This window comes from Manis javanica, chromosome 12 (genome assembly GCF_040802235.1).
Source record: "Manis javanica isolate MJ-LG chromosome 12, MJ_LKY, whole genome shotgun sequence".
Classification (NCBI taxonomy): Eukaryota; Metazoa; Chordata; class Mammalia; order Pholidota; family Manidae; genus Manis; species Manis javanica.
In genome coordinates this window covers 107,527,110-107,554,151 of record NC_133167.1, presented here as the reverse complement: position 1 = coordinate 107,554,151, position 27,042 = coordinate 107,527,110, and the positions used below count along the sequence as shown (strand labels likewise).

At 52.2% G+C, this 27,042-nt stretch overlaps 1 protein-coding gene and 1 long non-coding RNA gene across 8 annotated transcripts in view; one reads left to right on the top strand and one right to left on the bottom strand.

Annotated features, from left to right (window-relative positions):
• The window catches only part of MCPH1 (microcephalin 1), a 204,212-nt gene that overhangs the window by 154,128 nt on the left and 23,042 nt on the right, over positions 1–27,042 (top strand). For 6 of the 7 annotated variants that reach the window (XM_036995909.2, XM_036995911.2, XM_073219225.1 and 3 more), the window contains one exon: positions 23,979–24,213. The exons of the other annotated variant lie outside the window; for it this stretch is intronic. In XM_036995909.2, coding sequence (XP_036851804.2) covers positions 23,979–24,213 — 235 coding nt within the window. The remainder of the gene's footprint in view (positions 1–23,978; positions 24,214–27,042) is intronic. 7 annotated transcript variants of the gene reach the window in all.
• LOC140845261 (uncharacterized) lies at positions 19,434–23,952 on the bottom strand. The gene is made up of 4 exons (XR_012124071.1): positions 22,679–23,952; positions 21,691–21,783; positions 20,583–20,683; positions 19,434–19,551 (listed from the first exon to the last, which is right to left on the bottom strand). It is a non-coding gene; the product is annotated as an uncharacterized lncRNA (long non-coding RNA).

Here is a 27,042-nt window from a genome sequence, read left to right as displayed (position 1 = left end):
TCCTGAGGACACCTGCGTGGGCTCAGCCTGGCGTGTGGCACCGCCAGCCCGTGTGTGTCCTCGAGGTGCTGCTAGTCACCCTGAGAGCCAGGGAGGGCCTGGGCCATCCACACAGCTGTCCGGCTGTAAACCCTCTTTGGAGCAAGAACTAAAATTCACTCCAAATATTTTTTAAAAAAGAAAGAAGAAAGATGTTTATAAAAAGAAAGCTCTGCGACAAAAACTGTCTGTGAGAGCTCTCCTGGGAAAGCAGACCTCGTGTTGGAAGGGAGAGGTGGGGAAGCCCTCTGGGTAGGTGAGAGCCCCCACCCTCGGGGCGTGCTGGACTGCAGGGGGACCAGGCACCTCCTGGGGGGTCACTGGGCTCTCTGAGCCCTGCAGCTCTCACGTGTCCTCCGACTAGGTCCCTGGCCCGTGGGAATCCCGTGTCATCAGCCGTGCAGGCCACCCCCTGGCAGTCAGGCCTCACGCTCACCTTCCCTTCCTGCCCATCTCCCCCAGCGGCCTTCATCCCAGCGCTGTGCCCTGCACCCCTGCTCACACCGCGACAGACGGATCGGGGTCGCTGGGAGCCTTTGCGGTTCATGACATTACTTATAGAGCATCAGAAAAAATCATCAAAGGGGAGGTGGCAGAAATCACATTAGAAGAGTGACATGGTGATCAGTGACAATATGCTTGTGCTTGTGCAGATAGACGTTTTTAAAATAACTGATGCATGAACATTTGAGTATAAAATCATCAAAACACCTAGATGATAAATTCACAACAATTTTCCCAGGACATCTTCCTCCTGTAGTTTTATAGAATTCAGGCTTTAATGATGTTTTCTTCACTTATTGAGGTTTTCTTTCCCCCTTCTTGAAGAACAATTGGTACCTCAATTTACGGGAATCTTTTTCAGTAGAAATTCAGTAGAAATTGATAGTGAGCAAGGAATATTTATTTATATGTTCTACTTCCTCTCTTTCCTCATATTTTATTACTGAGGATATTGACATGAAAACAGGATCTTAGTATCCAGTGAGTTCATGCTGATTTCCCACCAGAAATTCCAGGCTTTGTGACATCAGTGTGTGTTGCTCTGGATGTCATTTGAGGAGCAGGCATCTGGAAATGATGAAATGTTTTCAGGAAGACAAGTTAGCCGGGGGGTGGGGGGTGGGGAAGGAAATGAACCTTCGCGGAACACCTACTATGCGCCAGGCCTGTTGCTCTCCCCTCTCATTGCAGTACTGTTCTACGTCGTACAAAGGAACATAACCCATTAGTCAAAACGCACCCAGTTTTCCTGAGTGATTTTTCAAATGTTGCTATATGGTATTTGTTGCAACTAAATAAAGTATGTGTACAGTATCAAGAGCTTAATTTTTGAATCAGTGTCCAGCCATTTGAATGCTTTTATATCTTGTCATAAACCCCAGGTGTGAAGGCGTAGCACTATACATTGGATAATTATATATATGTGTGTATTTATATATATATATATATATGCTCATCCAAATAAAATCAAAACAGAAGCCTCAGTTCATAACTATTTTTCCTTCACTATACCTAAAGACATGTATAAAAAAGACATATATTGTTCCCACAAATCATCTTGTTCTGCATTTCGAATGCTACCCTCAGTTAAAAACTTTTTGCATTAGAAAGCTTGATAATAAGAAAAACCAGGCAAGTGAGGAACAAACACTCAGCACTAGGATGGTGCGGCAGGCTCCGTAGGGTACAGTCATCCTCACGGAGTGTCCTGTGGCATGGGAGTGTGCTATGATGGTCAGCGAAAGAAATTAAGCCTCCGACCGTAACAACTGCCCCTGGAAGTAAGGATGACAAGCGCGGCTGGAGGAGGGCGGAGGAAGGACGGAGAGCAGGGCCGCTGCCCCTCAAGTGGGCCTCAGCCTGAAGTCATGCCGTGCGTGAGGAGAGCAAAGACATTCCGTCTGTGTTTCCTGAAATGCGTCACGAGCCAGTGTGACCGAAGACCGAGCAATGAACGCAGAGAGCGGGACGTCCCGGCTGGGAAGAGATGAGGTCAGCTCTTCCTCAGACTCAAGTCCAGCTGGCCCCCCGCCACTGGGGAGTCTGCTGGTTCCCGGGTCCAGAGCGAGAAGGGGCTTGATCTGGAATGTGGCTCTGAAGTCAGTTTTCCTTGTGTGGCATGCCGATGCCAGCCGTGGCGAGACGCGGTCTCACGCAGTGACTTGGCACCGGAAGGTGACCGAGCAGACCAGGGCACGGAGCAGAGACAGGAGTCTGAGGGCAGGGACGGTCCCGCCGGCCCTGGAGTCCCTGACGGCAGAGGCGTCTGATCCGCGTATGCTCTGTGAAGGGCTGCCTGGTCATTCTTAGGTCAATCAATAGTTAACTTTTGAAGAATAAAAATATTTTAAATGTATATATTTTAAAAATGCAAACCTTGAAGAGCAGCTTAGTGCCTGTAAAGGCCACTCCCACGTGTCCACTGGCTCAGCTCCTGCCTGCTAGATGAGGAGGCGGGCTGCATGTGGCCGCTGTGGCCTCAGGGACCAGTGACAACGGGCTCCAGACTCGGGCCTAGGACCCCAGGGCCATGACTGATTAAAATTCCCTTTGTCTACACGCCTGCTTTTTTATAACTGTGCTTAACTGTTTTCCGGGCTACCTCACAGCTGAACTCGGGGGCTGTTGTTTATTAGGGTCTTGATCCTGCACAGTGTTGATGGGTGACCGGATGTTGGATGGTAGGTCCGGGTAGCAGTGATCCCTCCCTGCTGGCCATGAAGTCCATATATGCATAAATCATAGCCTCTTCCTGTGGAAATCACCCTGGGTGTGGGATGAGTGGTCAGCCGAACAGGTATTTGTCTCCGGCCCTCTAGATTTTGAAAAGCTGGAATATCGTTTAGGAACAACTTTGAGCCTTCTTTCCAGTGTGCTTGTAGATACCTACTAAAACACCTATGAGCTTTCAGGACACATGGCCCGTAGAGAGACACAGAATTTGATACCTCCTGTATCAGCATTATTGGAAGGTTGAATTTTATAGGGGCACCAAGAGACCTTAGCCTTGGTCTTGTGTTTGAATAGAAAAGTTTTCAGTTCTACTAGGGACAAGTTAGTCTACAGCACATAGAATCCCTCACTGGGATCCATGGCATTTATTGAAATGCAGAAGGAGAGAGGTGGTTTCTTGGGCACATCTAGGTAGCGGTGGGAATATTGTGTTCATTGTAAAATTCTATCAACTTTGCTATATGTTTAAATATTTCATCATAAAATGCCAGGGCAAACCTATGGGACAGAAGTGGAGGGAAAATTCTAAAGCCAAGTGAGAAAAGGGAATATGTGAAGGTCTTTGGAGTGTATCACCATTCATAAATTCTTTCCTCTTATATAGATTCGCTGAAGTATTTCAAGCATATGGAGAATAGAGAGTAGTGTAATATGAGTACACCTGCCACCGAGCTTTATCAAATCTTAGTCCTTCATTACTGTTGTTTTCTATTTTTTGTGGGCTTTTCGTAAATAGAGTATCGCAAATTTTATAAAATACTGCAGAGTTAAATGAAGCTCCCTTTATGTCCGTCCCTACCCGATTCCATTCTCCTTGCTCCCTTCCTGGAGGGAACAGTGGTCCTGAGTGAATCCACCTGTCGTCACGTAATTCTGATGGGAGTTTTCAAACAGGAAGGTGTCGTGCACAGTGTGAAGGGCCCCGGTTTGGAGTCCCACGCAGTGGGAGGCCTGCAGGCTTGAGGACTTCCCGAAAGGTGGCTAAGGCTCCTCTGACGCTCCGCTTCTCCACCTGTCAGGGCACAGCAGTCCTGCCTCACAGGGTGCGTGTGAAAGTGAATGGGACATTGGAGGTGCTGGCCCAGCACCTCATGGGTGCTCTGTACCTGGTAAGGTCGGGGATGCAAAAGCCATAGACATTTAGTCATTTCAAAAGACATAGTCAGGGACTGTGACACTTGACACTTATGAATCCCAAGGGACCCAACTCAGTGAAGGTCCTTGAGCAAAATGAACCTCGGTGTGTCCCTGGGCACGTCCCGGCCGTCTTGGTCTGGAGTTAGGGAAACCAAGTCCCAGGAGAGGTTGAGGTGCAGGCTCACTCAGGCCTCCATGGCCCCTATGTGATGGGCCGGGGACTGCTTTGCAGGGGCTTTTCCCAGCCCCTGCCCCGCGGTGGGAGAAGACGCCTGCCGAGAAGCCCCTCCCCACCTCGGCCCCGGCTCCCAGCAGCTCCAGCCTTGGGCGTGAGCACTGCTGATAAATCGCACTGAATTAAAATATATAGTGGTTTTCCTGCAAGAGTCAGTTTCTCTCTTTTCTCTCTTTACACTCTAATGTTTAGGTGGCACTTACTTATTTAAAAGTGATCCCGCCCTTGTTTTTCTCTTTTTTACCCCCAAATAAACAAAGAGCTGTGTACTTGTCTTCTGGGTCGAATTGCTGCTTGAAGGCTGAGGCTCAGGTACTTTTTCCTGAGGGATTCCTGTCTTTGCTTGGACTGTAAGTCCAGGTCTGGGGAATCCATCAGCACATCTCTGAGGAGCCCAGGGCTATGCGGACACTGCTGCACACACAGGGCTGAGCTGTGGCGTGTCACTCACGTGACTGTGGCAGTCATCTCAAGGCACCACACTGCACCATCTGAGGACATACAGTCCCCCCGTGTCAGGTGTGCCTGGGAACCATAGGGGAATGTGACCAGCTGTGTGGAGACAACATGGTGAGATTTAGCCCCAGGCACAGCACGCAGGGGCAGGGGCTGAGTCCGGCCAGGCTGGACTGCGTCCTTTTAGTCCCCAGTGTGGCTCTGTGCACCTTCTGTCACTTCCTGCATCTCAGCTGCTCTGGGGGCGAGGTGAACCCTGTCGGCATGAGTCCTGGCCGCTCCCAGCCCGCTAGGGCGCCAGGTGTTTCTCGGCCAGCATCATTGTCAATGAGGGAAGAGAGCACACAGGCGAGAGTGTCCGCCGCTGTCCCCAGGCCTCAGGCGGGCCGCAGGTGGCTAGGAGATTCCCGAAGCAAGTCTGGAATGCAGTCTCTAAAGGGAGGACTGGCTGCTCTGTCCCCAGGTGGCAAGCTGGTGGCAGGTGCCACTTGGCACTGGCGGCACCCAAGGTGAAGTGGCCAGCCCAGGGCTCTCAGCCTGCCCAGGAGTGGTGGCCGCAGCCGCCAGACCCCAGCAGGCCGGGGAAGTGGGGGGAGGTGTTGCTTTCTCTTTGCTAGTTTGTTCCCAGCGACATAGCCTTCAAGGTAGTCCTGCTTTTCTCAGCCTCTAATCTGCTCTCAGAATTCGCTGTGTTCTGCATGTGTTGTTTTCCCTTTGTGAACCCGAATAACCACCTCCCAAGGCGGGGCTCACCCTGCATTCATTCCTCCTTGGAAATGTGAGCCCCTTGAAGGCAAAGCCCAAGCCCTCTGTCTTCCTCCACTGGTGCTTTGCACCTGACATGTAGTAGATGGTGGCCGTGACGACAGAACGGTCACCATCCAGGAAAGTCCTCCTCGTCCAGCCAACATTAGCCTAGCACGTCTACAAGGGAATATATAGTTGTGCCTGAGACCCCATGAGGAGGCGAGGCCGTCCTGGGGCACAGAGCTTGGGGAGGGGCAGGAAGGGGCGGGTTTGCAGGCTACCAGCTGGGTGCCTCTGTGGAGCCTCGTGCGCGCCTTGGGAGGGTGGTGGGCCCCTGCGCTGACCCCGCGTCAGGTCAGGGGACAGGGCCCTGCGGGCCTAGGACACGGCACGTGAGCAGGCCTTTCCCATCCCAGTCGGGCATAGCAACCAAAGGCAGCGGGTGGGGTTCAGAAGTAGGAGGCCAAGGGGCAGCCCCAGAAACCATAGGCAGCTGGGTTCCCAGCCCCAAATACCAGAGAGAAGAAAGGAGGCCAGGCCAGTAACCTTGAGATGGCCCTGGGTCATTGCTGCGGGCAGGCCCCCCGGCACCCGCTCGTGGGGACGGGAGCCCGGGCCCCAAGGACGGCCCCCAAGGCCCAGCTCCCCAGCTGCTGTAAAGCAGGGCTTTCTGCCTCAGCGTCAGGAGGCTTTTCCTAGAGGCGTTCGGTGCCCTGCATCGGAAGCGGCCCGTCGGCTCGCTGGGGAAGAGGGCACACACTTCCGCGCCCGTGTCCGTGGTGAGCAGCTGCGGCCTCAGCACAGAAGGGAGGGCGCGCTCTCCTGTCCTGCTGCTGCGGGGCCTCCTTTCGAGCTCTGACCCTGGGCTTTCTCCTGCCTGTTGTAACTGGAAAGGGCCATCAGCACAGAAGGGAAAAGCCTGGACCTCACCAGAACTGGTCATTTCTCACTGTAGTTACACACCTGCAGTTCTCTTGGCGGGCGCACCTCACATTTTGAGTTTCCAGACTACACTGGTTTTAAATGAGAAGAAAAGGCGCTTTGGCTGTCACTTGCACTCTACTAAAACGCATGCGTGTGTGCGTGCAGGCGCATGTGTGTGTATGTCCCCCACCCAGGGAGCAGCGGGGAGGCAGATCGGACTACTTCTGATTCCACTGTGATTTTAAAAAGCACTAAACCTATTTAGATGGGACTTCTTAAAGCGAAGATACAGCTCTCCAAAGTTTTGATAAAAGCGAACATTACAAGAGCTCCTGGGAAGTGAGAATATTCCTTTCAACTCAGGCTGCCTGGTCACAAATAGGAAGTCCTGTTCTAATCTCAGCATCTTAAAAAGAAACCTTGATGTCGTTACGTGGTTACCTAAGCAATGCCTTCCGCCTGGGCCCGGAAGGGTATTTTTAAGAGCATGTTAAACTTGTGACAGGAATTATTGATACCTTTGGAATTTCTTCCTCCGGTGACTCAGGCTTGCTTTAAGTCATTACCTAGGAATTAGTCCGGGACTGCATGACGCCAGTGCCCAAGCTGTTTAAAGTAGAGCATAACTTAGTGAAAGAATGAAAAAACGAGGATGTTCTTTTGTGCATTATTCTTATCGTGATGAATGATGCTTGTTTTCCTCCCCACTTTAATTAGAATGTTTCTACATTTGCCAAAGAAAATGTTGGAATGGAGACAAAAACCTGAAATTATAGGAACAGGGCTTGATGTAATAGCTTATTTGTGAAGGAAACACAACTTGTTTGGTATCTTAACTGAGACAGGAAGTTCCAAACCTCGGTGCACGAGCACAGCGAATTCTCAGGTGCCCGCTGACTCATCCGCTGTTGGACATAGTCTCCTGGTAGTTTTCCCCTGGATTTACTTTTTATCTTTTTTCTTTTCTTTTCTTTTTAAAGCAGTGGGAGTAGATGGGGTTAGGAAGTTGGAGATTCAGTTAGAGATTGTGTACATTTTTTTTCAAAATATCAGCTATCAAGACCAAATAAATACAGTAGGGGGAAATTCTCTCCTTATGCGCTTTACATGTACATGCATTTTTGTTATCGCCTGTGTACAGAAGAAGGGAAACAGCGGATCACTCCCCTCCATGCAGTTCCTGTTTCAAAAGTAACCATTAGTCAGGGGAATGTATTTGTCCATGGAAATGGAAAGCTTTGTGGATTTATGCTCTATTTGCTATTAAGTATTTAATAAACATTAAACAGCAGAAGCTGGATAACAGTTTGATTGCTAGGATTAAAACCTAGCGGCAGTGACTGGAGCTGAGTTGGCACAGACACAGAAAACCTCAGGTCGGAATTTCCCGTCCTCTTCTGAACCGTCGGGCTAGGATGCTGCCTCATCACGTGCCCACCCGCAGTCGCCTGGCCGCTCAGCACCGAGAACTCCCCATGTGCTGGTGGCAACGCTGCTTCTCGTGGAACTTGGTATAGAGCGCAGGACAGGGCCCGGGGCCTTGCCAGAGATCCCCCCGTCCTTCCCTAGTGTCTAGACAGACAGAAGGTTTGAGAAGGGGGCAAGTGCTAACCAGGGGTGCTCCTGCCAGAAACCCCATGCCTTTCAACTTTTTTTTTTTACATTCACTTCTTTAGAGCTATTTATGGTTCAGAGAAAAACTGAGGGGAAGAGGTACAGAGAGTTCCCATATACCCTCTGTCCCACCCCTCATGCACAGCCTGCCCCGTTACTTACGTCCCACAGGACAGGACGTGCGTCATGATGATGAGCCTACACTGGCACATCCCTGTCGCCCAGAGCCCACTGCCTACATCAGGGTCACCCTAGTGGTTCATGTTCTGTGGGTGTGGGCAAATGTGTAATGACATGTGCCCCCCATCAGTGTCACACAGAGCAGTCTCAGTGCCCTGACACCCTTGGCTCCACAGTCTTACCTTCTCCAGAAGGTCATAGAGTTGGAATCACACAATATGTGGCCTTTACAGGCTGTTTCCTTCACTTAAGAATATGCATTCATATTTCCTTCATTTAAGAATATATTCTTCTGTGTCTTCTCATGGCTGGATAGCTGACATCTTTTTAGCCCTGAATAATATTCCATTGTCTGGTTGGGCCCCAGTTTATCCATCACCTACTGAAGGAAATGTTGGATGCCTCCAAATTTTTGGCAGTTATCATTAAAGCCACTATAAACATCTGTGCGGTAGACCTAAGTTTTCAAGTCCTTTGGGTCAATACCAAGGAGTGTGATTGCTGGGTCATATGTTTAGAGTATGTTTTGCTCTATAGGAAATGACCACACTGTCCTCCGGGCAGCCGCACCCTGCACGGCCCTGCAGTGAGTGGGGCTCCCACTGCCCCACGTCCTCCAGCGTCTGGTGCTATCGGTCTGGGTCTGTGCCACTCCCATGGGTGTGCAGCCGTGTCTCATCTCCCTGATCACACGGGACGTGGAGCACCTTTCCACGTGCTCATGCGCCACCTGTGTATCTTCTTTGTTGAGGTGTCTGCTGAGGTCTGCAGCGGCCCCTCCTGAAGTGCACGAGCCTGCCTGGAGGCCCGGGCATGACTGTCCAGCACTGTGGGCATGAGCTGGGACGTGCGGGCCCTGCTCCCCAGCTCAGCGGGCCCCCAGACCAAGCTGTGGGGAAGATCACGCTTTCTCCGGCAGGGTTTGGGGCCAGATGTGGACATGGTTTCCAGCTTTGGGAGGGTTTCCAGGCAACGAGGTGAAGGCAGATGAAGTTGGACCTAAGGGTCCTGGTGGGACCAAGCTGGCGTGGGGGGAGACGGAGACTGGGCAGGCGGTGGCGAGGTTGAGAGCCCAGGATGGGAGGCCCGCTTGCCCCTCCATATCCTTTCCTGGAGACGTGGCGAGTCCCCAGTCAGCCTCTGGTGGGTCTGGTTTGCCGTGTTGTTTACAGCCTCCAGGTATTCGTAGACAGATCTTATCTCCTTCCCTCTTAGTCACCTCTTGGCCCGACTCTGAATATTTTACTCTTTTAAACTCTGCTCCTGGATCTGACCTCTCACCACTCTCTGAAGGATATTTGTTTTGTGTTTTCAGATTTTATTCCTTTTTGATTATTTTAAGAGATGTGATAAACTAAAAATGGCCTGGCAACTATGACCTTGAAATAGAGAAATAAATGCTGTCTATGTAGCATATGTGGTGAACCCAGGGCTCCGTCCCCTGCGCCTTGTGCTCATGTCCTGCTTTCCCCTTCCCCCCATCAGTCTGCAGCCTGTTCTCTGCCTGTTTCTCGACAATGGATCCACTCTAAATGTTTTTTTAAGGATGAAAAACCAGAAGGCAGTAAGTGTGTACTCCCCGGCTCTCCCTGGTATCACAGCATCCCCGTGAAGTCTTGCGGTTGTAGGAATGCCCCGTTTCCGTGGCCCCGCTAATAGGTGCAGACACGGCACCCCGCGGCCTCGTCTTCAGTCTCTCCTCCCCACCCACCCCCACGTCTGTTCTCCTGGGAGCATTCCACACCATGCCCTTTGTCAAAAAACTGGTTAGTAACATTTCTAGAAGAAAACGTAGGAGACAATCTTGACCTTGGGGCGGGCAGAGATCCCTAAGGACACCAACGCAAGCACCGATCGTAAGGAGAACTGACGAGGTGGACTTGACAAAGAGGAGGAGAGGTCATGTTTTTAAAGGACTCCGCTAAGAAAATGAAAAGGCAAGCCCCAGACAGAAAATAGCCATACTCTGTATATCTCTGACAAGGAACTTCTATTCAGAACATGTAAATCATTACAAGCCGATTAGAGTTTCTTAAAAATGACCAAGACATACGAGCAGAACTTCACAGAAGTTCTGTGAATGGCACAGAAGCACAAGATGCTAAACTTCACTAGTTGTCAGGAAAATGCAAATTCCAGCCACCGTGTGGTGGGGCTGCCCACCCAGTGTGACCAAGTTAGTGTCAAAATCACAGTGCCGAGGGATGGCAGGACACAGAGCAGCTGGCCCTCACGTTGATGCTGGAATGGAAACTGGCACAGACACTTCAGAGAATTGTTTGGCCATTTCTTATTAGTGTAACATGTACTTACCGAATGTCCCGACAATTCCACTACTAGGGATTTACCCAAGAGAAAGGGGAAAAAAACTTACACACAATTCATAGTACCTAGTAGCTGGGAAACCCCAAATGTCCACGTGGGTCATTTGGGCTGCCAAATGGGTGAGATTCACACGATACAGCAATAAACACAACCAGGAAAGGAATGGTCTGCCCACCCACACAGCTAAACAGCAGAACCCCAAACCCATCACTGAGTAAAGGAAGACAGAGCCAAGAGTGTACGCCGTGTCCCCCAATCTCACTGACCTCCAAGGGCAGGCTGAGCGAGTCCACGGAAGGGACAGAACACAGAGTGGCCATCACCAGATGCACAGGGACAGAGGGGACCTCGGGGGGCCATGGGAATGTTCTAATCCTGATAGAGGCGTGATTACATGGACGTATGCATTTGTCAAAATCATTAGACCTTGTGGCACATTTTATTGTTTTTAAATCATACTCCAGTAAAGTCAATGTTAAGAGTTAAGTGCTAGGAAGAGCGAGGAACAGCACAGACCCATTGCTAGAAAGTGAGTGTGTTGTTTCCTGCACTTGTGTGAATGCAGACCCCCGTGTCCGCTCCCCCGGGGAACATTGCATTGTAAGATACAACTGTCTTAACAGCCTTGGCAGAGAGGTGGGGTGGGACCTCGGGCAGGAGCACCTTGCCCACCAGCAGTGCAGTACGTGAGCGCTGCTTATTCATAAGGCTGACCTGGGTTTCAAGCAAGTGGAATGGGCTGTGCACAGCTGTGAGGAGGGGTGGTGCTGAGATGCGGCCAGTACCTAACTCCGGGCCCGCCATGCTCACCCTCTCCCTGGCTTCATGTGGGTCCATGTGGGCTCACCTCGCTTTAGTGCCATTCACAGATACTGCATTTTTGCAAACTGAAGGTCTGTGGTAACCCTGTGTCAAGCATGCCTACTGGCTCCATTTTTCCAGTAACAGTTGCTCACTTCATGTTTCTGTGTCACATTTGGGTCATTCTCACAGTATTTCAAACTTTTTCATTACCAGAGATGGTGATCTGCCATCAGAGGCTTTGGTGGTACTGTTGTGATTGTTTTGGGGCACCCAGATAAGATGGAGAACTTAATCGATAAATGTTATATGTGTTCTGGCTGTTGCCCATCTCTCCCTCCCCTCAGGCCTCCCTCCCTGAGACACAGTACTGAAATTATGGCAATTAATAATCATACTGTGGCCACTAAGTGCTCAAGTGCAAGGAAGAGTCCCTGTCACATTCAGTCAGAAGCTAGAGATGATCAAGCGCAGTGAGGAAGGCAGGTAAAAGCTGAGACAGGCAAAAACCTGGGCTTCCTGTGCCAAACAGCCAGCCAGTTTGTGAAGGCGGAGGAACAGGTCTTGGAGGAAACTGAAAGTGCTCCAGGGAGCACACAGATGATAAGAAAGTGAGCAGCCTTATTGCTGATATGGAGAAGGCTTCAGTGGTCCGGATAGAAGGTCAAACCAGCCTGGACATTCCCACAAGCCAAAGCCTAGTCCAGAGCAAGGCCCCGACTCCTCGGTTCTGTGGAGGCTGAGAGAGGGGAGGAGGCTGCAGGAGCAAAGGTGGGGGCTCGCAGAGGTCGGCTCCTGAGGTTCAGGGAAAGAAGTCGTCTCCACCGAATGAACGAGCAGGTGCTGACGCCGAAGCCGCAGCAGGTCACCCGAAGGTCCGGCTCAGGTCACTCATGACGGTGCCCGCCCTCCGCAACAGACTGTCAGTGAGGGTGAAACAGCCTCGTGCTGAAGAAGACGCTGTCCGGGACGTCCACAGCTGCAGAGGAAGCCGCAGAGCACAGGCTGACTGTCCCGTGAGGGGCTCATGCCGCCTGGAAGCCGGTGCTCACTGACCATTCCCAACATCCTGGGGCCCTTAAGCATTATGCTGAAGTTTCCTAGAATGATAAAGTTAGTTACAGAGGAGCTTTGCAGTTAGCTGGGAGAAAACTTGAGTTGCTCGGTACAAAAGAGGAAAGCAGAGAGTCTCATCAGAAGGAGCCATCAGATCAGACACGTTCACACAGAAAGGAAATCGGGGACAGTATCGGTAAGGACGTGTCCCTTTATTTTATAGACTGGGGCTCTGGGCCGGAGACGTTACATTGCCCTGCAGCCGTGACTGCCGTTACCCCGCGGGCATCAGCCGGGCCTGTTCCGTCCTCATGTCCGTGGCCCCACAGCCAGCTGCGAGGGGGGGACTGAAGGAACCCAGGCTCCGGGTGCCAGCCCCCTTCTTCCCAGGCTCCTCGTGTCTAGGACAGTCACTCGTGTGGGGGCATTTTTATCCCTTTTTCCAAACGTTGATGCCCAGAGGATCTTGGCTCCCTAGGAGTTTGTCCATCGCCCCTTTCCTCCCACTCCCTGTGCCCTGCTGCTCTGGGGCTTCATAGTCCCCAAAGAAGAACTGGTGTCACCCGGGCCGGGCCAAGTATCTTGAAACTTAAGAGCAGGGAGTCCCACCCACCCCCGCCTTTTGCTGGGATGTGTCACAGAAGCCACACTGTCCGGCGGATCATCAGGAAAACGTCAGAGCCGGGGTTGCCTTTCCGACTGAAGACTCGGCAGCCAGTAAATCACCGGCGTGAGCAAGGGCATGTCCTTACACTGAGACGCAGCCCCACAAACCACTAGCGTCTTCCGCAGTTACCAAGGAGCGGCCAGAGCACACCGGGCTCTGAAGGACTCGTGTGCCAGCAGGGACAGGGCCGGAGCCACTGCCTGTGCCCTCCATTCTCAGGATGCAGAGTAATCGAATTTCATTTTTAAGCACTGGGAATTAAATTGTTTGTGTACAACAAGAAAATCTGAATTTGCTTTTTAAAAAAATAATAAATCCCAATTGGTAAGTTTTGTAAATAAGGTATTAAATGTTCGGTAAGTTGAGTGGCTCGTGTAGTTACCGTCAAATTGGCAAGTCCAGAAACATCAGGGGGTCCCAGAGGGCACCTGCTGTCCTCACACACCACAGAATATGCCTGATCGTAAATACCAGGAGAAACAAATCCTCAGTACCTTGAAACAGCGGAGTTACTGCATTTGCTTGTGTGTGGACTAAACTACATAAAACATCTAGTGACCCTCAAAGAAGGGGGTAAACTGAGAAATCAAATCTCTCCCCAACTCAGACCTGAGAATTCACAGTAGTGACCTAAAAGGAAAATTCACAATAGGTCACCTTATAAATCTTGATCCAAAGCATGGGTCTGGATGAAAGCTTCCTGAAAGAGCACATCTGTGTGACGTGCCACGGTCGCTCACTGTTAACCAAGGCCTGTGCCCTCAGAGGACCTCCTGGTCGCAGCCCGCGGCCAGAGCCAGAGCAGCAGCGGGGACTGAAGGGGCTTCGGAAGAAGGAAGGTGCTTGTGGCAAGATGCCGAGACCGGAGGAAAGCCGGGACCTGAGGACCAGCAAGAACGGGAAGCCGGGAGGCCCACGCTGTGGCGCTGGGCCCTGTCCCGGGTGCCCTTGGCAGACAGCAAGGAGGCCAGCAGGCTGAGCTGCGCAGAGCGCTCACCACCCCCACGCCGACCTGGAGCCCAAGCAGGAGTCGAGGCCCAGCAGGACTGGAGAGCCGCCAGGAAGGACAGACTGCAGGCCGCCACGCCAGGGCAGGGGCGCGGCTCGGGGCCGGCCCAGACCGAACCTGCTGCTGGCGGGGGTCCTGGGCCGGGTCGCAGGCACACGACCTGCAGACCAGGCAGCAGAGGCAGGTGGCAGCCTAGCGACAACACAGAGAGAACCAGAGCTGACGACCGGAAAGCCCATCACTTAGTGGGCTGGCCGATTTGTTTGGAGCTGAAATTGCATTTGCTGGACTGATTTATTTTCATGATTTTTCCTGCACATCTTTCAAGCTTTTTAAGATTGGGACCGTATCTTACTCTTTCGGGTAGAAGGCTAATGCAAGACGCGTAGTACCTACTTGTTAAGGAGAGATTGCTGCACTTGGCCTCCGAGCTGGCAGCTGTGAGCACCAGGGATGCGCTGTCTGCGGTGACCTGCCTGCTCTTCGGGGCCTCTGACAACAATCTGGTGGTGCTTGCTCGGTAGAATTACCTGGGGAGGCTTTTTAAACTCCTGCTACGTGGGCCATTCCCCCTTTAATTAAATCAGGCTTTTTGGAATTGCGGTCCCAGCACTGGTGCCTTTAAATGCCCTGGGGAGCTGCAGTGTGCTGGACGCGGCTGGAGAGCTTCAGAGATCGCTGCTGCCCGGGCACCTCCGCCCCAGGGTTTCTGACCCCGCTGGCGTGGGGAGGGGCCCCTGCAGCACCACTTTCCATGCTTCCTAGAGATTCTCATGTGCAGACATGAACTGCTCTGGCACAGGACGACCTACAGGACCCTGCCCAGCGGCTGCTTTGGGACCCAGAACACCCCCGTGGACATGCTTTATTATTTTTTGTAAGTTTACAGATATTTTTTCATCTATTCAGACAGTTTTAAAGATCAAATAAAAAATTCTATGAGCCCATGGAGTTACTTCCATGTGTATTGTATCACAACTTCGAAAAATGAGAGCTAAAGGCAACTCAAAGCAGGTTGGAACCGAGCGAGGCTGGATGGCTGGCGTCGTTGCCACTAACGCTTGTGGAAAAGGCCCAGGACCGCCCCCCCGGCCCTGCAGAGAGAAGGAGCCTACCGTGCTCGAGCTGACCTATTTCTTGCAGTTGTTGAAAACTATGAGGCATGAAATCCAGATTTATGACTTTTTAAAAAGCTATTTGTGGATTCCCAAGACGATTATGTTCCCATCACTTATGTAGCCTTTAAAACTCAAAATGACGCTTTAAAAAAATCCAGGCTTGGCACACACTGAGTTCTAATGTCAGTCGTCTGAAGAGGATTCAGCAACAGTCAGAGAAAACACGTCCTGCCTTCGCTTTGAGGGTAGGTTGCTGTGGACACCGGACAGAAAGCTCGTTATCTGGAACCCCCGGGAAAGCTAAGCCAGGAGGGACCCTCCTTACGTGCTTTATTCCAGCTTTCGAGTGAAACAAGAAATAGAAGGACACGTCTTAGGAGAGTGAAGCCCTCACACGGGGCCGGCCTTTCCTCTCATCCTCTCCAACAACCTCAGACTTCGTTTTCCTGGGAGTCGCACGGCACGAGGTCCCCGAGCTTTGCCGGACACGGCGCCGATGGTAGCCCTGCAGGCTCGCCTCACCACCATCCCCCTCACTTTTTTTTTTTTTTAATTCTTTGGAATATTTCTCAACTTTTATTTCCAAAACATTTGAAACATTGTGTGTTAAAGCCAATGCTGATTATATGTCAATTACATTTCAAAAAAGCTGGAAAAAAAATTAAAAATTCGAAAATTTTTAGAAAGCAATGCTGACTACAGAAACCACACTGCCATGCCTGACAACACATGTTTTTGCCTGAGACGCTTTTTTTTGCCAACAACCATAAGGATTCCTGAAATCATTTGTACCATTTTTACTGGTCTTCAGAGCCCCCTCACTTTGACAAGCTCTGGTCTCCCCATTGTCAGACTGTTAAAACGTCCTCTTCCCCTAAATCAATGCAGATGTGGGCTTGAGGTGCCCCTGGGTCTCCTCCCAGCCTGGAGCTGGGTGGGGACAGAGGCCTCCCTAAGGTCCCTGGGGCGTAGACCCAGGAAGCCAGCTAGGCTGGGGGTGGCGTGGGTCTCCTTTAAGGCATATGGTGCTGGGCGCTGCATGAGGTCCTCTAAGGATGTGTGTGTCCTTTTTAACTCCTCGAGGGCGCTGTCATTTTCAGTGCACGTGGCTCTGGGTGTGAGCACCCTTGCCTCCCGGCACCTCGTCCATCCCCCGGCTCCGCCTTCACGCTGTGCAGGAATCCCTGCTGCGGGGCCTCCTGTGCGCTCCCGTCGGACACGCCTTAGCTGGCAGGAGAGCAAGGTGAAGGACAACGGGACAAGATGGCTCTGGGACACTGTCGTCTGCATTTGGCCCCCAAGGAAACTGACACCAGCTCGGCTTTCACAGCGCAAGGTCCCATGGCTATGAGGGGCCAGGGCCCCACATGCAGTCCTCAGAAATTCAGATCCCACCTTAGCAAGGAAATTGAGCTGGACGTTGCACTGGGGAAACGTGATGAATTCAGACCTATTGCAAGAGCAGGGTGGTTCTAGAACCTGGACATCCTCTGATAGTTACCATACTTTGCAGTTCAAAGGTCGTTAGTCATTCCCGAGTTCTGCCGCTGTGATTTTTACAGCAGCATGTGGTGCAAGAGGCCCTCAGGTGCTATGTATTTAAGACAGGTCCAGTTTGAATGCCTGGTGCTCCACATACCAAAATGGCCCTTGGACAAATCACTCTGAACCTGTTTTATCAGCGATAAAACACAAATAATAATGGTTTCTGATTTGCAGGATTTTTGCAACAATTAAAATCGGGTATTTCATGGAAGGTACCTAGAATAGTTTAGTAAATGTGTTGTATGCAAATGCTCTCAGTAAATGTTAAAAATTATTACTTACTATCTTATTCATTTTAACAACTCCTGCCTTCCTGATGTCATGAATGGGCCCCCTAGCTGCTGGGTTACACAAGCCAGGATCCTAGGAGCCTTAGTCTCAGGGACTTCAAACACAGTCCCTCTGTCTGGAGTGCTGGCGGGTGGCTACACAGGTGTGTGCATGGCTGTAAGGGTAAGACTGGCGTACTTTGTTCACCCAACTGCCTGTACTTCATCCCTTAAACAAAGAAGAGAACAGGAGAGGTGACGCAGGAGTGGACACGGGCCCTCTGTGTGCTCCTCCAGTGGTGCAGACGAGAGCGCCTGCAGCCTGGCCAGGATGGCGACTTGGAACGATATTCCGGAGCTAAAACCACGAGACTGGGTGATGAATCAGGTGTAGAAGGGGAGGGGGCAGGGGGAAGTTCAGGGCAGTGCCTGGGTCTGGTCCCTTCGCTGGCATTCCCGTCTGAGGGCAGATCGGGTCATTAGGAGCACAGCTCACCACCTCAGAGTCCAGGGCCCTGCACTTGCCAGTTATGTGACCTCGTGCCGTGACCCTCTGCACCCGACATTCATCTGCAACCTGGAAATGCTGGCTCTGTGGTGAGGCCAGGTCAGGGGTTCAGGGAGCTGGCCCAGGCCACCCTGAGCTCTTACTGAATGAGACCGGGATTGGGGTGAGGGGCAGGAGGTAAACTTCCAACGTGCTGAATATGCGGTGCCTGTAAATCACCCAGAGAGGCAGGCACAGGTGGCCGTGTGCCCCAGGCTCAGAGGCTCACACCGGGGACACAGGACCCGAGGCGGTCGTGGTGGGCATGGTGGGCCGGCTCTGTCGGGGGCCAGCTGCCTGAGATGGGAGGCTCCCGCCGCCGGAGGGGGCGCGGCCCGGGGAGAGAGCCAGGGAGTGGCCCAGGGCCGAGGGGAGGTGACAGCACGAGGCTGCTGAGAACTATCAGGAGGCAGCGTCCCCTGCCAGCCCTGGTCTCCGCACCCTAACCATACGGCCGCATGGCTGTGCCCACAGCCTGGACAACCAGGCTTCAGCCCTGGCTGCTCAGGAGTGAACTAAAGCTCACGGGGGTGCAGGTGCCAGAGGCAGGATTCGCCCAGTGGGCTCCCCACCCCTCTGTGCTTGGGCTGCTTGTCAGTAAAGTGAGCAGTGCCCCTGGGTGCTGGAGGGTTTCTGTCACTCATTGGAAACTCTAAAACCTCAAATGCGTGCAATTCTGTGTTCCTGTCCCTGGTGCCCACCTGCCCTGTACCAGAGGCTGGCGCCAGGCCGAGCCCCTGATGCGGAAGGTCCCCACTTTTCCCACATCTCATCTCCCAGGGGCCATCCTCACGTGGACTCATGGCTCCTGTAGCCAGATACCCTACCACACATCGGGCTAGTCTGGCCCCTGCTTATTCATCCTCGTCGCCGTGGTATAAACACTTTTCATTAAAAGTTACCTTTGGCTGTTGTGATCACCCGCCGACCCCGCGTCCCTCATGCTACCCCGTTGCCCACGTGCCCCTGGGTTGTTTCCTCAGGCTGTGTGATCTGTCAGGCACTTTACCTGAAGTGCCTCCCACGGGCTTGAACCAAGGGCCTTGTCGTGGTGCACGCCCACCCTGAGCCACTGCGGCTCTCACTCCCCATCCAGGCAGATGGCGTCTTGCTCTACTGTGATTTCTAGAAAGTCCCAGGGAAGCAAACACTGCATTTACATTTTTTTATCTTCAGAACTTAGTCTGATACTCAGATGAATGAATAAATTAACTTGTGACCCAAAAAAGAGGAGAGGTGTGGGGACTGGGAGCTGTTTCTGTAGCGTAGCCCTGGGCTACACGGAGGCAGGTGATGGTGAGACAGTTTTGTATCTCACGATGGACGTGCAGGAAAGTCTGCCACAAACTGGGTCTCCCTGGGCCTCGGTTTCCTTGTCAGTAACATGTGATTGCAATGATCTCCGAGACCTTCCCCAGCGCGACAGGCTCTGCCTCCCCACGCGGCCCCCTGGCACGCTCTGCCTCCCCCTCTCTCCCCTCCCAGGCTCTGGGGGGCACACGTTTGAGGCCAGGGAGCACACGGGTGCAGTGTCTCCCCGGCCTGGCTGCCTGCACCTGCTGGGACATGAACCAGCCCTGTGTCCCGGCAGAGGACTGTAAGAGGGGCCTCGCGGGGAGTGCGGGCGTCGGGCTCAGAGCCCCCCACCAGCCCTGCGTCCCGGCAGAGGACTGTAAGAGGGGCCTCGCGGGGAGTGCGGGTGTCGGGCTCAGAGCCCCCCATGGCCCTGCCCCCTTATACCTGCGTCTCTCCCCCCTCCCTCTTGACTCAGGCGTATCGGTGAGGGTTCTCCAGAGAAGCAGAAGCACTAGGGTCCACACAGACGTACAAGAGATCTGTTAGAGGAGCTGCCTTACAGCAGGGAGACGGCCCGCCGTCCGCAGGCTGACACCAGGCGAGCGGCAGTGTCACTCAGCCCTGCTCCCCCAACTCAGAGAGCGCGGCCCCCAGGTCTCCCTCTAAAGCTTTGCGGCTACAACGCATGTGTCACCCGCCACCGCCATCCTGAACCCAGTGTCTCTGCACCGCGAGGGTGAGTCACAGCTCCCGGCGCGAGCCGTCAGCCGGGGGACGTGCTGTGTTCCAGGTAAGCAGCCAGTCTGGGGGTTGGCAGGAATTTGGAGGTGTGTCCTTTAGAAAAACTGGCCTTGAAAGAAGAAGGAGAGGTAGACAAATATAAGGCTAAAAAACTATACTTCTATCTTTTAAATTAACATACTTTGACTTTTTTTGGCGTGGAGTTCTGAGGTCTAACCACCTTACTGTCAGCACGGGGATTCAAACCAAGGCAGGAAGTGAGGATGTAGGTGGCATATTTGGGCCATTAAAACTACCAGCCACCGTGCAGTGTGAGCCCCCCCCTTTATGTTGTTGTTGCTCAGATGTGGAGTCTTCGTCCATCTGAGGCCTGCAGGGGCGTGGCTTTACCTCAGTAGGTGGTATTCATGGGGGGCCACAGAATGGCGGGACTGTGAGCCCCACACCCTCCACACGGAACCAGACTGCTGTTCACTAGTGCGTAATCTCAGACAGACCCACAGAAACCAGCCCCTCTGAGCTCCAGGTCCTTCCCGCAGGGAGGGCTCGGCTGTGGGGTCACCATGAAGGGCTGGTCCCCGTCTGCGTGCAGCTTGGAAGTGCCCATGGATCTCCTCGGCTGAAGAGGAGCCCAAGAGGGCTCCGCCCACAGGGAAAAGCACATTCACCCCCTGGAATCTCACCCCATGTCTGGAGTGAGTGACCCGCCAGCCCCTCCCTGTGGGGCCTGCATCCTGGTGGGAGAGACACCAGGAGTCCCCAGGGCAGGTGGGCTCCTGGACTTGTGAGCAGTGTGGTCCGCCGTGACTGACTGCTCTGAAAATAGATTGGAAGGCTCTTAGCTACTAAGTCAGTGTGGCTTTCTGGGGAAGACCGCTGCAAAGGCAGCACTTCATGAAGCTGAAGCTCTTGTCTCTCTGGCCTTGACTCAGAACCTTCAGTAACAGTGCTAAGCCTCTACAGCCAAGCATGCACATGAAGAGCTCGTGCAGAGGAAGTTTTCTGTCCTATGTCAGCTGCCTCCTTGTTGCTCATTCATACACACGTGTATGTGAGTGTACAGGTAATCATTTTGTTACCTTTCACAGAGAAAAGCAGGAACTCCTCTAAACTCCACCCAAAAGCTCCCCGACTACTGACCTGTCTGTTCGTTTTGGAAGCTCCTTATGCCGAGAGCAGTCAGTAAACTCCACTGAATCCCCTTTTCTTGCATGATTTCTTTTGAACAGACACTCTGGGCTCTGTAGGGGGAAATATGTGCTTCATTGGAAAACCATACTTTGCACACTCCCCTCACGTCCAGTTCTAGCTTTTGTTGCCTTTGGGCTATTTTATAACTGCAGGTTATACACATGGGGCAATGCCCATGAGTCTTGTTTATGGGCATGGAATAAGTTCTGTCTGGTGGAGGGAACACCCTCCTGCCCCCTGTAAAAGCCAGGTTTTGGCCCATTAGCAAATTCATGTCACTATTCCTAATCTATAAATGTGTTGATTCTTTGTACCCATTACAACATCTGAGTTAAATTATTTGTACAAAAGTTTAAAAAAAGTTATCTTTTGACCATTTTGAGCTTAGAAACTCAGATAAATGCAGATAAACCTGGTTATCTCTGAGGAAAGAACAGAAATCCATCACATGGTCACCCTGAAATCTGCTCCTGTGCCACCCCCACCCCCAGGCCCCTTTGTCTGGCAGTTGGCAGCATGCGTGCATGTGTGCGTGTGTGCGTGCGTGTGTGTGTGTGTGTGTGTGTGTGTGTGTGTGTGTGTCTCGGGCGGCTTCAGTAATTCCAGGTCTCCTATGCTGGCACATCAGAGTTCAGCACCCAGGAGCGGCGTTCCTGCCTGTGGGTCAGTTCACATCAGGAAGAGACACCGCCCGAGGCACGCATGCCCTCACATCCCATTGGCCACAAGCCTGTGCCTAGCTCATTCCTTTGCAACGGGTAGATTGTATGATTAGCTCAGAGCAACCCAGAGCCTTCCCCATGGACCGTGAAGGGGGCTCCTAACTTGACCACGTGCCCCTGCAGAGCTTAGCACCCAGCATGACTGCGCCCTGCCATTTTCAAGGAGGAAGAGACAGGAGTGGATCTGACAGCATCTAACATAGCAAACTTCACTTTCACTTTATATCCCTCTGTACTGTTTCAGCTGCCAACTACTTTTATAATTAGTTTTAGGATGTGTGATCCTGTCTACCTTCCTAAGAGCCTTTTTTTTTTTTTTTTTTGGCAATACTCACTTTATTGCAGTGGTCTGGAGCTAAACACACAGTATCTCTGAGGTATGCCAATATAAAAAAATCAGTTGCATTTCTATACACAAACACTCAGACCTATCAGAAAGAAAAGTTAAAAATGCAATCCATTAATAATAACATCAAAACAACGAAATATCTAGGAGCAAATCTAACCAGGGAGCTGAAATACCTCCACACTGGAAACTACAATGCACTGATGAAAAAAACTGAAAAAGAAACAAATGGAAACATATTTTGTGTTCAGGGTTTGGAAGAATTAAAATTGTTAAAATGCCCATTCAAAGTGGTCTACAATTCAATGCAATTGCTATCAAAATTCCAATGGCATTTTTTTTTTGAGAGGGCATCTCTCATATTTATTGATCAAATGGTTGTTAACAACAATAAAATTCTATATAGGGGGGTCAATGCTAAATGCACAATCATTAATCCACCCCAAGCCTAATTCTCGTCAGTCTCCAATCTTCTGAAGCATAATGAACAAGTTCTTACATGGTGAACGAATTCTTACATAGTGAATAAGTTCTTACATGGTGAACAGTACATGGGCAGTCATCACAGAAACTTTCGGTTTTGATCATGCATTATGAACTATAAACAATCAGGTCAAATATGAATATTTGTTTGATTTTTATACTTGATTTATATGTGGATCCCACATTTCTCCCTTTATTATTATTATTTTTATTTTTAATAAAATGCTGAAGTGGTAGGTAGATGCAAGATAAAGGTAGAAAACATAGTTTAGTGTTGTAAGAGAGCAATTGTAGATGATCAGGTGTGTGCCTGTAGACTATGTGTTAATCCGAGCTAGACAAGGGCAATAAAACATCCACGGATGCAGAAGATTTCTCCCAAAACAGGTGGGGTGAGGTTCTAAGCTTCAACACTGTTGATCCCCAATTCCTCACCTGATGGCCCCCCTGCGACTGTGCCTGTCTTAGGTTGTTCCTCCCTTGAGGAATCTTACCCGTCTCTCCTAAGAGCCTTTCTTGATCTCCGGTTTCAGCGTGACACGGTCCAGTGCCTCACTGGCTTCACAGATGGCAGGTTTGCCTTGCAGCCTGACCCACCATCCAGACAAGACCTCTTGGCAGGCCTCTGCTCGGCATCCTCATCTGCAAAATTAAATGAAACCCTGAGCACTCCAGCCTCTCAGGGGTACTTGGACGCACCTGAAACCCCTAAGTCACCGTCAAGTACAAGGTCACGGGCGGTGTCAGGGCTCTGCTGCCTCTCACCTAGTCTGATATTGTACATGGCAGAGCTCACGGGCCATGAGCAAACTGCTGGCAGATCCTTGAAAGCCCAAGCGGCACGTAAACCCAGTGGGAGCACAGTGCCCTCTGCCTCCGGCTTGTGGGAGCCGCAGCCCGAGGAAGGTGTCCTGTGCAGCCTCCTGCCTCCGCTGCCCCTCTGCCCCTGGGGGTCTCCCTCCACTGCCCCCTGCCCAGGTTTCAGCCCTCGGAGCTGCACCCATAATCTCCCTTCCCATCAGAATCCTTAATTTCTCTGAGCTCCTGATCTCAAAAGTTCAGGTGTGTCCTCAGGGAAGGAAGCAGGCAGCACCCCGGCGTGTGTCCGTTAGCCCTCCGCAGCTCCCAGGGGGCACCCGCACTGTTACTGATCCGTGATGGATGCAGCGCGTGTGCAGGTTCAAGGGCCTCCCCACTGGCCCCTGGGTCGGCCAGACAACCGCAGCTCCATCAGAAGAAGCCGTTTAACATCCCCGCTTCTGCAGTGTCCCCACTGTGCAGATGCACCTCATCACCGCCTCCATGGCGACCCAGCGAAACGGCCCAGGGCCCCCGCCCGCAGCCTGCGTCGGGACTGGCTGCGGGGGACCTGCGCTGCGCCGCCTGCATCCCGTGCTTGCTGCCCTGTGCTGGGTTTTCCCTGGGGACCGCCTGCTGGCGGGCATGGAGCCACACAGTGCCTCCAGCAGGATGGGCAGTGCCGCGCATCTCCCCACTCCAGTGTGCAGTCGATCGTTTCAGTATTCTGATTTAGAATTTGTCATAATTCAAAGGCCTAAACTTCTTTTTTACCTTTAAACTTTCTTAGAGTTCCGCTTGTGGGCTGCTTCAGAAAATGTCAACTTACTCTTAAACGTCGTCATGCCCCTGTATCCTCAGAGCTCAGAACTTATCTGAGCACGTGCAGCCTTCCATTCAGTCCATTTCCGAACACGGCAGGGAGCTCTACGGGCCTTGCTCTGCATGGGGAGGTAGCCCGCGCCCTGGTAACCCGCCTCCCGGTCTCACCCGCAGCTCTGCCGCCTGGAGCGCCACCGATCCCCGGGCCGGTACCAGGGAACCCTGTTTGCCGAGCAGCCGATGATGTTCATCTCTCCGGCCAGCAGCCCCCCCAGAAACAAGCTGGGGGAGCTGGTCCTCCTGTGCGGGGGACAGGTCACGCGTGTCCCTCGCCAGGCCGGCATCATCATCGGCCCCTCCCGAGGAAGGAAGACGACAGCCAAGCATCTGTCGGAAACATGGATCTTAGGTAGGAATCCGCACTCAGGCCGCCGCGGGTCCAGGGGGCTATGAGGGGGTGGGTGGAGCAGGCACCTTGGACTGCGGGGCCACTGGGCGGCCTCTGGATTGATAGCTCAGGCCCAGCGCCTCGGCGTCCGCACAGGCCTGTGAAGCATGGGTCACAGGGACAGGGGAATCCCGTTAGATTCCTGTCTCCCCAGAGCTGCGCACACCCGCAGGCTGGCCCAGGGAAGCAGAGGGCGCCTCACGTGGGGACCAGACACGGGCTCTGCCCCAGGAACTGTCTCTGCTTCCCCCACCGCCTCCTGACGGCTCTCTGCGACTATTGCGGCTGCCCTGATGAGGCCCTACAGATGGGCTTCCCCGCCCCGGCCCTACAGGCCGGGTCCAAGCACGGGGGTCCACAGGCCCCCTCGGCATGTGGACGGCTGCCTTCTCATGGTGTCTTCATGGGATTGTCCCCCTGGCTGGGTCTGGGTCCCCTCCACGTATAAGGACACCAGTCAGGCTGATTAGGACGCCCTAAGAACGTCATTGAATCTCCTCCCTAAAGGTCCCCCTCCCAAGCAGCCAGCTTCGGAGGTCCTGTGGGTCAGAGCTGCAGCACATGGACCTCGGGGGTGTCACACCGAGTCACCTGTCCCAGCCCCTTTGGCGACCACCCTCACCTGGCTGCTCGAGCCCTGGGAAGTGGATTTTCTCTCCCTCCCCGCTTCTGCGGCTCCCCAGTCCTCCTGGCCTCTCAGTCCCAAACGGGGGCTGCCCTCGCGCCTTCCTCAACACAATCCTTTAGCAGATGAGTAGAGGCTGTTCGCCCAGTGCAGTCGTGGAGAACTACAGTTTATATCTTTTAAATGATCTGATCGCCATGCTTTCCAAATACTATCAAAGGATGACCATCAAGTCTTTTTTTTACTATCTGATGCCAACCGATTTTTATTTTGCCTGGAAGCCAGTATTTTTTTTAAAGAACTCTGATTTTAGTTAGCTACAGTCCAAAAGCCAAGAGGCTGTTTGCTCTTTTCTAAGTGCCAAGAACACAACCTCCAAAGCATCCTCTATTCTCAAACAGGTTCTCGTTCATTTGTGAGAAAAGCACATGTATCCAAACGACACCGACTAGGGTCCAGAACCGTGCTTTAAAGTCTCATTCAGCTAACGGACTGTGCAGAGGATCGCTGTCCTGGGCCATCCCGGCAGCTTGTCTTTCAGAGTCCGTGAGCCGGGTACTGTGCTGAGGGCCGGCGCCTGGGGCTGCGCTCTTACTGTCCGGGTGGGGGCCTCGCTGGCCCCTTCCCATCCCCGGGCACGTGTGCACAAGCCACGCCTGCTTCAGCTGCCGCCTGTTCCTGCAGAGTGCTGCTCAGCTCTCCTGCCAGGGGGCCTCCGGAGGGGAAAGTCTGCCTGCTTGACTCCACGGTGTCACTCATGAGGGCCTCCGAAATTGAGTTTCAGAGCTGGACCTGTGGACCCAAGTTTCTGTTCCCTTCCTCTCCCGTAATGCATGTCCTGTTCCTGATTGGTCACTGATTACACCATCGGCGTGTGCCCTTGGCAGCATCCAGGTATTGTGTGTCCTGCAGGCCTTGGCCCTCTTTGCGGTGAAATCTTTACCCAGAGACGAGGCCCCCTTGAGTCTCGGCCAGTGCCTGTCTGCCCCAGGTCCTCTCCAGCCTGGCTGCCTGGGTGTCAGACATGTCATTTTCAAATATTGATTAGTTTTTATTCTCTTTCTGAACTGCATCACACTAGCTCCAGCCTAGTACCAGTAAAGGAGATTGCATTTTTATGCCCCTACACGTACGCACAGACTCCACAGCGCAGAGCCCAGGGCAGTGCATTTCCTGCCTGTCACAGCTCTGCCACCAGCTCATTCTCTGACCAGAGGGAAATGACCTCCTCTCTCTGTAAAGCAGTGATGACCTCAGCGCTGCTCGCTTCACCTGCTGAAGGGTCACTTCACAGCAGGGTCACAAGAGTGCAAAATATGCACCCACAGAGGGCACTGTTCTGGTGGGTGACTGTGTCCTGTCGTGACTGACACGCAGAACAGTCATCCTTCACCCTTTGACAAAGCAGTATTTTCTCTTTTGAAGACCTTTCTCCTTCCCGTCAGCTTCTATTATAAATACGTCTAGAGAATATTTTAACTCTACAACATCTGAGAATAAAGACTAAAACCACTTTAAAACTAAAACCATGTTAAACACCAATTTAAGAGAGTAAGTTATTTTGTGATATATTGTGAAAAGCAATACTCAAAATTTATAAATTAAATTTGCTCCAACTGAAATATAAGCTTCTCTGTGAGGTAGAGCCCCTGAGACTTATGAATAGTTGGAATAGTTAAAGGTCTTAAAAGTAGCTTGTGTCCACTTACAGTCACCTTCCAAAATAAGTATTCTAGGTTTTAGTACCTTCATATATATTCCTGAATTTTACGGGGTCTTTATTTCTGCAGGCACAATGAAGTTGCAGGGGATGGACAAGCATATTTTTTTAGCCATTGGAAACTTTGAGAATGCCCCTCTTTTTTGGCAAAGGGAAAAGTGGGCACCAGTGTACACAGACCCCAGTACCCCCAGCACCTAGCACTGTGTGTATTCATCAGATCAGATAGAATAGTCAAAGGCTTTTTTAAAACCCTTGAAATAAGCAGTCTAGTTATGAGAACTGCTTCTAGCCTCTGCCTCTCTCTTCGGGAGGGACACGGCTCTCAGCCGGCTTGCGCTCCAGCTCTGCCACGGAGCAGAGTGGAGTCATGAGCTCCCAGCCCAGCCACCCTGTGCTTCCCTGGATGCCGAGGCGCCTCAATGGTCATGGTCAGTTCCTGACT